At 37.7% G+C, this 14,493-nt stretch overlaps 1 protein-coding gene across 1 annotated transcript; it reads left to right on the forward strand.

The window, feature by feature from the left end:
* The first annotated feature begins 8,823 nt into the window (after positions 1-8,823).
* Positions 8,824-11,771, forward strand: LOC149955625 (uncharacterized). Its single transcript, XM_090166718.1, has 9 exons — positions 8,824-8,977; positions 9,508-9,672; positions 9,754-9,949; positions 10,160-10,265; positions 10,354-10,481; positions 10,554-10,664; positions 10,738-10,848; positions 10,923-11,155; positions 11,511-11,771. The coding sequence occupies exons 1-9, from the start codon at positions 8,888-8,890 to the stop codon at positions 11,706-11,708; spliced, it is 1,338 nt and encodes a 445-aa protein (XP_090022844.1). The 5' UTR covers positions 8,824-8,887; the 3' UTR covers positions 11,709-11,771.
* The last annotated feature ends 2,722 nt before the right edge of the window (positions 11,772-14,493 follow it).

Raw genomic sequence — 14,493 nt, forward strand, 5'->3', positions numbered from 1 at the left:
CACGTTGAGTCGAATGAGACCAACCGCAAGTCCATAGGATGAATCGTTTCCAGTTAAACTATATATGTGAGGAACATAATTGTTGCATTAGACCGGTGTTCAACTGCATTCTCGCAGAGCCACCAGTACAAGAAAACCAAGACAACCTTCCTCGTCTAAGAGAGTTCTGCACGAAATGATGTCGTGATAAGACATAACTTTATAACTTTGTTATCGTGACGAAAAATAAATCGTAATACTTTTAAAAATGTTTGGTGCTGTAAATATAAATGGCCGTTTCATTTTCATTATTAATAACCTTTTGGGGCCCCCTATTTCTCACCCCCTCCCCCGGCACCGCGGGGTCTGCGGGGGCAAGGTTAGTAAAAAATGTTAGAAACAGGACTGCGGACAGGTTGTCTCGTTTGGGTAGTTTTGGTTTACGCGTCGTTGATTCTGGGTCTGTTCCCAGCCTTCTACTCTAGTAATGTGACGTCAGTCGATTCCATAAAAGCTAGCCTTCCCAAAGTTGCAGGGACGTCACTCAGTTCTAGCCAATAACATCTTTATTCGGACATTAGACCCCCTCAGGGCCGTCGAGAGCGGTTCCGGGCCCCGGTAACATCTTACCTCCGAGCCCCAAAAGAGAGCGTATTTCTTAAAATATCGATGTTTCACGGTAGAAGCACAGTCAAAAAGTTTAAACCCGGGCCCCCCAAGACTGTACGGGCCCCGGTAATTTGTATCGGCTTCCCCCTCTCTTGTCGGGCCTGGACCACCTTGTGCGGGGGCGCTATTTACGCCACTGAATATATGCATTGGAGCCTTCAAGTTATAAACACTAAACATAAAAATTAAAGTTATCTAAATAAATCTTTGTTCTAACGTTGACCAACCTAAGTAGGCACGAAGTCATCATCTCTTATTGATTTTTGAAAATATATAATTAATAGACAGTTTCAGCAAACCCATTTCTAGACGTTCGCGTAAACGCCTAGAAATATGTTTGCTGAAACTGTCGATTATGTGGTTTCCGCTATAATTCCGAGATGCTTATAATCTCTTTCTCTTTTTGTACCCGTATTGTCTAAATTGGAAATAGAGTCAATCAACGTTTCAAAACGATTAGGACTCTTTAGGAGCAAATAACATAAAGACAGTTTTTGTAAAATTTACTAACATATTCGCCTAAGAGAATTGAACTCATTTTCCATGTTAGTAATTAACTCATCTATATCCAAGTCTGAATATAGAAAAAACTTTAGGTTTTTACTAGACATATAATTATTACTAACATAAAGATTGAACATCAAAGGGCCTAAGAAGGATACTCCCTCGCGGGACCCCGGACAAAATTTTCCTCCACCCTAAAAACCTGCTGAATTGTGTAGGATACTTTTTAACGCTGCTTTGAGCGGGGGATTTCGCGACACGTCAACTTAGCGTGGGCACGGATTCTAGGATTGAAAATCTAACGGCAGTCATATTTTTGGGCGGTATGCCGGTGATTTTAAATTTAACCACTCGTCCGATTTGAATTTTTAAAACAGATTTGGATTCTTTGCACCGGGTACGACATATGCCTTAGTCACATATGACTTATACAATTCATATATAAAAATGTTTATTTAATGAAGTGTCCCTTGGATATCCTGCCCGGGGAGGGGTGGCAAAGGGCCGCAAAGCTTGTCGTTACGCCACTGCATTTGGTCCACAAAGGCATCCATATTTATTTTCATCCCTACAGATCTTACATTTAATTTTTTTTTATTTATAATTATTGTAGGCCTATAGGCTTCTGGTACTATTTATTTATTGCAATTAATTAAATTTAATTAAGCTTTTTTACAGATTGAACACAGTTGACTAGTACAAAACGGATTGTAAAATTTTAATAATAATAAATAAATAATAATTACGCGACGGCACAATTTCCGTTTCCTGATGACGTAATAACACCAAAATGACGTAATCGCTGTGAAACAGACCTTCATTAAATAATTTTATCCAGTGGCATACTGTTAAATATATTGTGTAATTTTTATAATTATTGTAGTTTTGTATGTAATTGTTAATTTTAATATGTTGAAGTGTATTCATTTTTGTAAAATCTTGTAGGCTATCTTGTTTAAAATATCAAGTATTCATTTTTGTAAAATCTTGTAGGCTATCTTGTTTAAAATATAAAGTATTCGTTTTTATAAAATCTTGTAGGCTATCTTGTTTAAAATATAAAGTATTCATTTTTGTAAAATCTTGTAGGCTAAAATGTCAAATGTTGCCAATATGCGTTGGAAAATTTCATCTTTCTAAAAATGGTCCTTTTTACCTCTCCGAGGGGACATAGGGTTATACAATCATCGTGTCTGTCTGTCTGTCTGTCTTTTGGCTGCGAACGCGTTACCGGGGCAAAGTTCAAAACGCGTTACCGGTGAAATCGTGTTTAAAGGTTGGCAAAACCACCGTCTGCATAGGGTGCGGTTTGGTTGTTTTTTCGTTAACGCTCATCGTCGCGACCGTTTCAGCTCAGTTGTAATGGGAATTTTGTTGCAATGTTTATGTGTAGTGTAGGAATGGTAAATTTGTTTGTTACGGTGGTTGTGTGTGTTGAATTTGTATTATGGCGGTTGTGAGTGTTGAGTTTGCATTGACTTTTGGGACGGACTGAGGGCTGAGGGTTACGATAAACGTCTCAACGTCCAAATGGCAGGGTTTCCACCACTTGTTTACGGTATTCATCTTAGTATCATTTTGCGATCGTATCAGGCGGGATTTGAACCCGAGACCTCCTGTTTGACAGGCGGACGTTCTACCACAGAACCACCGACGCTTTATCGAAAATTAGACCTTCAGCTTTATCGGAAGCGTTTATTACAAATTAACAGAGTATTAAATTTTGGTTGTTATTAAACAGAACGCATTTTCGGGTTCCATTTAAATTATTGCATTGAAGTAATTCTAATGTAGCGTATTCTCTGATGATTAAAAGCGAAAGCGACGCCCACGTTTCGAACCCGGGCCGTTCGCCACGACAGGCGAATGATCCACCGATAGATGTTATGCTTGTTTGAAAATTATAAACTCAGCTTAGCGGAAGAGTATATTAATGGTTTTTAAAGTCTAAATTTATTACGTATGCAATTTTAAAGGTCAAATCTTGTTTTAGCGCAGTCAGCCGAGATAAGAGGGTTAAAGGGTAGACCCTGTGGGTGGTCCACTTTGTTAGTTTTTTGTTATTTATTTACAGGTATTATTAACGACCTATATATAGTTGTGTTAATGCAAAGGCGATAATTTAACGTTTATTGCTTTAAGAGCTGGCGGTTAGTCAAGTGGCTCTCTGTGCTTTGTTGATGGTAAGGTTTTTGCTTCTTGTAAATATATTTGTGTGGATATTTGGATATCTACGATTTCTAACGCAGTCAATGATTTCCTGGGTGTGCGAGTCATTATAAGATATTGGAAATTGGATGGTATTGGTCTTTTTCATGCGGTATGTGTCACAACGTCAACTGGAAGTCTACGAGTGTTGAAATAAAATGAGCGTTAAAGATGCGGCAAGTATTTCGTAAGCGAGAAAAATAAAAATACCATCTGTAGATATTTCTTTCATTGAAATTTGCTTCGTATTATATTCAACTGATAAACTTGTACTGTAAAAAGGGTTAAATTCAATTGTGCATTGTTTTAGTACGTCTGACTCACTGTTGTAACTACTTAATTTATAATATTTTGAATAAATTAAAATCGGTTGTTTCGTCTCATTTATTTTAATTTTAATTAAAATTTTATACCGGGCGGGATGGAACCGGGATTACGTTTTTAGTAAATAACCTTGAATTGCGGAGATATATCTTTAAGGTTCATCTCGAGAAATTAATACCACTAGGGACAATTCTTCCGAGGAGAGGTATATTTTGGCAAACTTGCCAACTTGTTAACAATACAACAATGTAAAACGCGAGAGTGCCCTTCTGGGGGTTTTTCCGAGGCGATAGCGTTGGGCCATCCCTGCCTTGAAAACCCATAAAGAACGGATATTGAAGGCAGGGGACATGGAGTCCTGGTGTGTAGGGGAAGCACCGCAAATTGAGGAAGGCTGAACGACCTAAAACGTCGTAAAACAGCCAGGAAAAAAACCACTCGGGCTCTAAGAATCAACCCTCTTACCCTCCTAAAGGAGATATAGTAAAAATAAAACTTATCATTAAAACTAAAAAATTAGGTATCGAATTAATAAAAACAATAATAATATGCTCGCTAGTAGAAAACAGTTAAAATATCGCTTTAGGTAATTTCGCCCAATTTAAAACTCTCAACACATACTTATGAGTATTATGGTAAAAAGGCTATGCCGTCAGTCACCAATGATTTTCCTATAGACCGATTCACAAATTGCTGCCAGGGCAACAAACATATGAAACGACGCCATTAGAGGTTCGATTTTAATGATTTTATTTACACTAGTTGGCGCCATTTAGAAGAAATAATTTCTGATTTACTACAAAAAAATCAACTATTAACACAATTTTAAGCGAGTTATTATAGTAAAAAAAATTAACGCGTAAAAGATGTCTGCTGAATAGCGACCGCCATGCAATAATTGGTGAAGAATTTCACTATAAATTGCACTGGACTGCTCACATATAGGGCACTCTGATTGTTTATCATATTTCGCGGTTTTAAAATTTGTTTTAAACTGGTAGGGCCATCTCTTCAGACTTATAATATTTAAAAATAGACCTCTAAAGACGTCACATCCGTAAAAGGATCTTCTCACTTATCAAAAAAACGTAGTTTCGTGGTGCACGTATTGTTCAATCTGTTCTCGTGGAGTTATTTCTATACATATGGTCGTTAAAACAGTAACGACAAAAAACATTTTTTTTTTATTTGTTATGAAGCAGTAGTACAATTCGTCACGTAACCCACTTTACAAGTTCTCTGAAAATGTTGGGGATACGTTCCGAGCGGTACATTTGTCCTTTATTAATACGTTTTCAAATTTTTTGTACGGAAATACGTTTTGGATTTAATTAATCATATTTAGTACGTTTGGAAAAATTTATGATTCGAAAATACGTTTTGATATTTTTTGTCAAATATTTAGTACGATTGAACTTTTTGGGGTTCGTTGAAAGTTTTAGAAATAATCAGGTCTAATTTCACCACCAAAACCAGCTGGCTTTCTCCGAATCCCTCTTGTATGGCCCTCTATTGAAAGCGACATTCACGCTGTTTTCAAGGGCACTGTAATTGTTGACAGCAGTTACAATGCCGGATTCAATGTTATTGACGTTTGAAAACGGAAGAAAATTTGTTTCATAGATTAAGTGGAAAATCGAAAAGTACGTTTTTCCTCAAAAAATTCCATGCCCCCCCCCTCATGCTTTGGTTATATCAATGTTCTTATTAAAGTTAGAAATGTCGGCCTGATATATATTATAGACAAATGTTAACTGTGTTGATTGGTGATAGATTCGCTCATTTCTGACAACGACATCATTAATTTAAAATATTCAAAGAATAAAGCAGGAATTACTTAATAACTGCGCGAAATCGTAATTAATTAGACTTTTCAGTTTCAACCTAAATAGTTAGTGCCGGCCTTAGAGTTTGCGAGGTTCCGTTCAAAATCAGCTTGCGATTCCTGAATATGGAGAATTTGTTTTGTGATAAAATACACGAAATGCAGGGTTTTGAGGAAAATATTTTACGCTAAGTTCTTTTACAAATTTTAGGCTAAATGTGTTCAATCATGAAATTATTAATTCATTTGAAATGTCTTAGACAAAAGTGTCATTAACACTGTGTAACTTTCGTCGGTCAATTTCTTTTGGCATTTTTTATTCGCTCAACTAATAGTACAGTGCGAAAATTAAAAATTGTACCGCTTTTACACGGTTATTTGGGAAAATGAAGATTAAAGAAATTTGCCACAATAGTTGTAAAATGTGAACGAAACTTATGTATAGGGGTCAACACTAAAATTTCAAATAAAATTATAAACTTCCGCTGTAAACTGAAAATTTTTATTCCTTTAATTTCCCTAGACGCTAGTTTGAAAATGCGCTACAGATCTGATCTACGTAATTATCTTACGTAAGGCGAATCGAAACACCGACTCTTCTTACTTAATCTAATTCGAGAGTGTGAATCTGCACTCTTGGTTGATTAAATCTGATTAAATTTGATGTCTGTAGCTTCGGCTGTATTAAATTTAATCCGATTAAATTTAATATCTGTAGCTTTGGCTGTATTAAATTTAATCCGATAAAATTTTGAACCTTGATTACTTCTGCACTCTGCGAAGGAGTGAACTGCCCCTCGCATCAGATAACGTGACCAATACTTTTTCCCATTGAAACAGAATACAGTTATGGCGGTCATGCATAGTTATTGTTGTAATCTTGGAATCGACTGTTGCAGTCGATTTGAGGCGAGCGAAATATACTTCCGCTGACAAAAGGGAAGACTGTAAAAGGCTTGACGTTGAGGTCAGCGCGAGGCCATGTGCACAGTGGCGCGTTTATACCACTTGAGGCCCAAAGCGCAGTGTGATTTTGGGGCCCCTGGTTCAACAATTAAATTTATTAAAAACTACCAGCCGATCTTAATTATTTTTCATATGAAAAAGAAGAAAATGGAGCTCATTTCAATGGCTCGAAATGAGGCCCCTAAAAATGGGGGGCCTTAGGCGCGCGTCTAATGGGTAAATCTCCACTGCACGTGCAGTTGCGTGTGTCCGATGTCGCACCAAAGAATTCTTTGGTCGCACGTGACTACATGTAAGTCTGGCACTTTAAATAGTGTCCATATGAAAATCCAGCAGTTAGTGAATTTCTCTATGTCAACTGAAAAGGCTATTTATAAAAAAAATAGTAATATTCCAATGTTATAATTGGCGTATAGTTCGCTTGTTGCCCTAAGATACCCCTTATTTTGCTTAATCTTTAACCCAGCCCTGATGAAAAGTAAGTAATTCAAAGGCAACACTAAAATAATACGCAGAACATAAAAATTCAAATTTCTACAATAGTTTTAAAATATTAAAATAAAAGAAAATTTCGAGAAAGGTTCTTCTATCTCTCATTGTACCCAAGACAGGAAACTGGTTGCAGGTGCGCCACTTGTACCCATGGGGGAGGGGGGGAGTCATAAAACCGCCAATGGTAATGGAGAAAGAGAAGGTTGACATGGGGATTTACCCCTGCCCGATAAGATGGTTAGGGAAGGGGGAGTATAAAAAGCTGATTCTTCGCTCACAGTTCACACGGCTTAACAGATTTATAATTTTGTTTGGTGCTATTAATTTAAATTTTTTATTGACTCTTGCTTGTTTTAAAGTTATGGATGTAATTACGGGTAAAAAAAAGGAAAGTAGGGTATTTAAACACCTTGAACATTTATACCTAAAAGACAACTCGAAGAATGGCAACGCATTTATGCGTTGCTATTATAGAGACGAGTTCCAATACATGCAAAGAGCAGTTTTGCGGAATGGTGAAGACCGTTTGGTGTTAACCAATAACAAAGGGCACAATCATCCTCTACCCAGCTTGGACATTAAGGAAATGGAATTTAAATAAGATCTTCGAACGGAAATGGCGTCAAAAACAACTATTTCAAACCGAAATGCTTTTGATCGCATTCGAATGATGTAAGTTTATTTTTATAAAATTTTCGTAAATGCCAGAAGTTTAAAACCCCCTTTGGGGTAAGTATCAAAACGACACACTTTGCCGTCTTCAATAATTATATTGCAATAGCATTTTTGATGACCCAAAACGGCTTAAAAAAGTAAATTTTCCATCCCTGTAATTTAAAAGTAACAATATACGTAGTAAAAATTTATTCGATTTAAATTATCTGAATTCCCTCCCATACCACGCGACTGCCTGGAACGATAATTTTATTTAAAACGTGTGCCGTTATGAGTATATTTTAAACTACCGAAAATATCTAAATAATAATGTGACAAATAATAAAATGCTACGAAATTGTAGACACTAGCAGACTCCAGGGTAATAGCGAGGGTCGATTAAATTTAATATCTGTAGCTTTGATTGTATAATATTCAATCGTGTTTATTTTTGCGCTCTGTGAAGGAGTGATCTGTATGGAATATACATTTCAAATCTTTTTTTATTTAGCCATGACATTGACCATATCAGTTTTCCCAATGTGAGCTCAACGATGTCAAGGTCAAAACGGGCAGCCTACCCTCCAAGTTCCGTTAGTGTTGACGCCTTCGCTGAAGCGCTACAGCCAGGAGGAATCGGCGAGCACTTCTCAATCGATTCGTCGCAAAACCGGTTCTTTAGAGTGTTACTTCCGGTTTTTAAAACCGTCGGTTTTGTATCTCATTACATGGCCGAAAACTTATTCGGGCAAACGACATCGATTTTCGTTGATGGTACGTTTAAGGTACCATCAAAGTTCGAGCAGTTGCTCATGATTCATTTGGAAGGAAATGATTCTAAATGTGTAAGATATCTCATCTCTTTTATAAAGTAAAATGAGGATTAAATAGGGGGAGTAAACATTCGATTGATTTCTCGACGCGGTACTTCACGGAAATTTCGCGCCATTTCTAAAGGTTTAAATGGACTCCTTTTCTCGTAGAATTTAATTCAAACACTATTTAATTTTTTTAAGGAGACTTCATTATTTTTGTTTTTTTAATTTTGATTCTACTAACCGAAGCTACTCCCTCTTTTTTCTCCTGGTAAACGTGCTAGTTACACCGTTACAGTGATTCAGTGAATATAATTTCAAAAATAAATTTATATATTTTTAGGTTTTCGCTGGAGTTTATGCCCTTATGGGTTGTAAAAGATAAGCTGCCTATGACGGATTATTTGCTTATGTAACCAGAGAATTTCCCGCCCTTCGCCCAACGAAATTGATGACCGATTACGAAAGTGCCTTAAAAAACAGTTTAGTTCGACACTTTCCTGGAGCCACATTAACTGGATGCTGGTTCCATTACACTCAGGTAAAACGTGTTTAACATTATCTTAAATCAAAGCCGAACCAGTTATAGCATAGGTTACGTAGTACTCATAAGTATGCTAGCGCACGTCAAGCGGCGTAATATTGTGATTTTTTGCTGCGCCGAAATAATTATTATTTCTATAAATTCAGCTAGGCTTGCCGAACTTGTTTTTATGTTGCTCTTACGTCACGATGTCATAGCTTTATTAGAATATTTTGACACGCGCAATTTGCACGCGCACGTGAAAATCCGAGGTTTATCTCGCTTTAAGCGCGCGCTCGTAATATTACCAAAGTTAAAGCAGTGACGTAGTAGCTACATTTAAACAATAAAGCCACGTTAATTTATAGAAACATCTATTTCACGTGTTAAAAGAAGACACGCGCTGGCTAAGTATTATGTTACTTGTTGTTGTAGGGTTTTCTTTCCAAAGCTTTACCAAGAATAAATTAATGCATTCAAGAAAGATTGGCTATATCAGGTGTTTTAAAATATTTTATAAATAATAAATATATTAATATAAACTCTAGGCAATATATAGAAGAATTCAGTTAACAAATCTAACTCCAGTCTACCGCGTAATGGGACCAGCGAGGGATGCCCTCAAAATGATTATGGTTCTGCCATTGTTACCACCTGAGAGCATCCAAGAGGGACTAACCATCATCCGACTAAGAATTGTGGGAATGGCCTATGTAAGTCGTGCATAAACGTCTTGTTATATAAAATCAGAAGTGCGTGATGTACATAAATAATGCATATTAAAATTTATTTAGCTTGATCCAATGGATTTGGCCGCCCTTATTGGACTCGCTGATTACGTTCAACATTATTGGATCGGAACAGTAACCGCGAACGTGCTTTCCGTGTGGGGCCGATCTAAACGAACAAACAACGACAACGAATCCTTCAACGCCCAATTAAAAAAGATTTCACCAAACAATAACGCCATAAACGAATGGAAATACATAGGTTTATATTTTATATATCCCTATATACTAGGATATACTTTTATTAAAAGGTGGGTAGATGTTTTGATCCTTACTAAATTTATGTGAAGACCAATTTGCAGACGACGGAAATAGGTCTTCATATAAATTTAGAGAGTCGAAACTTCTACCCACCTTTTAATACAGGTATCTGGTTTTACGTGTTCCTAATGAACAATTGTTATATATTTAGAAAACTTTATAATAATCGAAGACGCACAGAGGAGAGATCATGTGTTCACTTTAAGAGGTCAAAGTATTCGATCTGGTCATAACAGACGATATCACCAAAACAACACGTAATATCTTTATTCGTAAATATCTATTTGAATCTTCTACCAATTCGTTTTCTTCAGAACTAAAATTTATAATAATTTTTATTTTTAGCCGAATCCGAAACCTTTCGGAGCAGTTTGAAAGGGGTGAGGTAAATGTGGAGCGCTTTCTGGAAATTGCAAAGCACTACACTAATCCTGGTGGTGCACCTGTAGCTGGGAATTATGAAGAAGCAAATGGTAATATAAGTTTATATCGGGTTTTTTCTTATGAAAACGTGAAATACCTATATTCAATCGAATGTTCAACAGGCGAACCCCACCAGCAGGCTGCGCAAAACCTGGTCAGGCCCCAACGACTTGGAAACGTACCCCAGATAGCTGCACCACCTAATGTGATTAGATTTCAACCTGCTGGAAATGGTAATAACTTTAACGCCCTCCCCCTTCAATGATAAACATGTAATAACTATTTCTAATCGAATGTTCAATATAGGCGAACCCCACCAGCCGGCTGCACGAAACATGGTCAGGCCCCAAGGACTTGCAAACGTACCCCAGAGACCTGCGCCGCCTAATGTGATTAGACTTCAACCTACGGCAAACGGTAATAACTTTAATGCCCCCTGCCCCCTTCATTGATAAACATATGATAACTATTTCCAATCGAATGTTCAATAGGTGGAGCAAACAATAGACGAATAGCGATAGCCATACGTCGGCGACCACCCCGCGGCCATCAAATGTCCTCTGCCATGCCATTCAGGTTAGTGAGGAACCGAAATGGTCACATCATTTTGGAACCTCACTATCCTGATAATGCACCTACAGTAGTAGTGGATCAAGATGTACCACCAGTAGCAGTGGTTGAACAAGAAAATGATGCCGAAGAGGTTGCTCACGATGAACCTGTGGTAAAAATTACATGAATATTGTACTATTCGCGACTGAAAACTATGGTTACGCTTCGATGCTCCCTAGCGGCGGCGGATGTAACTACTCGAATGGGACGAAATTTAATTGAATGTAATGTGGATACTCAGGATGCTGGTGTTTAGCAAACGCTTCACGCAGTTTTGCCACTTAAACGGTTCAGCGCCGCTGTGCGACCTAGACCCGTTTCGGTTGCGAATAAATGAATTAAGAAAAGCCTACTTATTACACAATAATATGTAATCAATCGGCTTAACTTAATGAGTTTTTAGTTAGTATGCAACGCGTACTTTATTCGGTTGAATATTCTAATTTCAATGACCATTATTTTTTTAGGAAAACAATGAATTAGCCGCTGATGCAGCTCTTCGGCCTCAAATTGAAGACGTCTGTCATATTTGCACTGTTAATAATCCAACCACTATTGTAATACCATGTTTGCATAACACCTGCCGTGAGTGTCTCACAAGGAGGGAGCTACAAAACCGGTGCCCGTTTTGCAGGCAGCAAATTGAAAGTTTGCTAGATACGTAAAATAAAATAATAATTTTTGTAATTTTTAAATAAATCATGAAATAAAAACTTGAAAAAATGTTCCTCAACTTGTCATACTATGATCATACCAGGAAACTAAATAGAGTAGTAGCCCTCCATAGCTTTGGCCATGGCCGCCATTGTGGGGGCGAATTTTTTATGAATAAGAAAAAGCATGGGTGACGTTTTGTTACGTAGCACTGCCATTACTCTATAGGTATAAACTTGGAATGTCTAAGGAAGATTTTGCTGGCCGTGATGATGACCGTAGAAACCGGCGTGGCTTAAAGGTATATTGAAATTGGAAAAATACTTGCTTTCTATCGATTTCTACATGAAAATTATTTTCTAAAATGTTTCCCGATTAAACTAAAAGTTTAATTAATTTAAAACTGGGTTTAGCAAACGTCGGGGGTTTTAACCATAGAAATCTCATAGGTAACTAGAATGCTGCCGTGTAACTGGCAAATGGCCCAAACGCCATGGCAGACGACGCCAGATCTCAGCCAATCAGAGCTCAAAGAGCGGTTCTGCCAAGAATTTAATGTCACCGGAGAGAATGACGTCACCTATCTCCCGCTATAGTAACGGAACCAAGGAGGATTATTATCCTCCTTGGCGGAACCACTCTACGGCCTCTCATTGGCTGAAAGTTCAAGGCGAACTGGCGTCAAGCTCGGCCGTAGGCGGCAGCATTCTAGTTACCTATGAGATTTCTATGGTTTTAACATGGAGATGAGAATTCTAACTTCCAATCAGAAATTATATTTTCCAAAGCACGTACTACTCGAAGGCTGAGGGCATGCGCTTTGAAATGAAATATACGTTATTTCACGAGCGAGAATCAAACCCCAGTCAAACCTCTCGAGTCTCGACCTTTTCATTTCAAAGCGCGTGCACTCAGCCTTCGAGTAGTGCTTTGGAAAATATAATACGTGGTTTTTTTTCGCCGGTTTTGGGTTTTTTGAGCTAGTTAAAAAGTGTAGCCATATGACGTCTTTTTACTTCAAAACTGTCTTAACGAAAAAAAAACGAGTTGGAGTAATATGTGAGTATTAAAGGTTAAAGGTTATTTACAAAAAGCTTGCCTCATGTGAAGAGGTCTAAGCCCATCATGTATTCGTTTAAGCAGATGACAAAGCTAGATTACTCCCTCTACACCTTTCGAAGAGGAGTAAAAAGTGTAACCTTAGAGCTCTGGAACAATAAGCTTTTAGTTTAAAAGGAAATATTTTTAGAAAATAATTTTCAGACTTATTTTTCACGTAGAAATCGATAGAAAGCAAGTTATTTACCGATTTCAGTATCCCTTTAAAGTCGGAGAACTCACGAGATAAAATCTCGTGCTTCGCTATCCTAATTCGACGAAAACTTATCATTAAGCCTATATTTTGTAATTAGTGTGCCTGACGAAGACCGCGAGGACGGTCGAAAGCTTGCCACGGCTTTTTGGTTTTAATAAAAAAATTTTACCCATGAGACCTTTTCGTAACTGTTTTAATTTTTAATAATCACCATGGACGTACTAGGTTTTCAAGTTAATTAAGCCTAGTCCCGATTATTATATGTTATCTTACATGGTTTTCTCTTTTTGAACCATATAAATACCTGAAATTAGGTATCACAACAAATTGGGGTTTTTAAATCCACTTTCTGATAAGCCTTTTTTTGCACGGGAAGATCACCTATTTGTTACCATGGTCACGCATTCTTTTCAAAGCAAATCTCGAGCCAATAAATTTAAAATGTGTTATGTCTTACACTCGACGTCATTTAAACGCCGCCTTTTTCTCGACACGCTTTCGTAACACCATGCCAATGGTACCTTAGACATTCCAAGTACATACCTATATAGTTTCCTGATCATACCCATACGTACCCACCTAGTTTCCTGATCATACCCATACGTACCCACCTAGTTTCCTGATCATACCCATACGTACCCACCTAGTTTCCACAAAATCGGTGATAATCACCTCGGGTAGTCTCCTCGTTAGTAGGAATATCCAAGAAAGCTCATTTATTATTATTATTATTATTATTACCATAAGATGTTTTTGAAAACACCGTGCGAAAATGATACGTTATCGATTAACCCTGTAGCCGTTTTACCTCTGCCACTTCCTACTAGAATTGAGAACTGGGGAGTTGGGGAAATGGGCGACCCATTTCCCCAACTGTTCATTACGCCAACTTCTTAAAAAATTAGTTGGCGAAATGCTCGGTTGGGGAAATGCATAGGGTTTGCGAGTTGGGGGAATGGGCAACTCATTTCCCCAACTGTTCATTACGCCAACTTCGTAAAAAAAATTGGTTGGCGAAATGCTCGGTTGGGGAAATGCATAGGGTTTGCGAGTTGGGGAAATGGGCGACTCATTTCCCCAACTGTTCATTTCGCCAACTTCGTAAAAAAATTAGTTGGCGAAATGCTCGGTTGGGGAAATGCATAGGGTTTGCGAGTTGGGGAAGTGGGCGACCCATTTCCCCAACTGTTCATTACGCCAACTTCGTAAAATAATTGGTTGGTGAAATGCTCGGTTGGGGAAATGACCTGTTGGGGAAATGCTTAGTTGGGGAAATGAATAGTTGGAGTTATGGCCATTTTTGTTTGGGGAAATGAGTAGTTGGGGAAATGCTCATTTCCCATTTCTGCAGCCTATCCTTATAAGGCGCTATCTATCGGTAAGAAAGCCATTGTCTCCTATTTAAAAATTATACTAAAAGTCACCAACAGATGGTGTCTAAAGACTTACTAAAATGCTAAGAGAGCTCGCGCTCTTGGTCA

This window comes from Leiobunum rupestre, chromosome 2, assembly GCF_980474605.1.
Source record: "Leiobunum rupestre chromosome 2, qqLeiRupe1.1.hap1, whole genome shotgun sequence".
Taxonomy (NCBI): domain Eukaryota; kingdom Metazoa; phylum Arthropoda; class Arachnida; order Opiliones; family Sclerosomatidae; genus Leiobunum; species Leiobunum rupestre.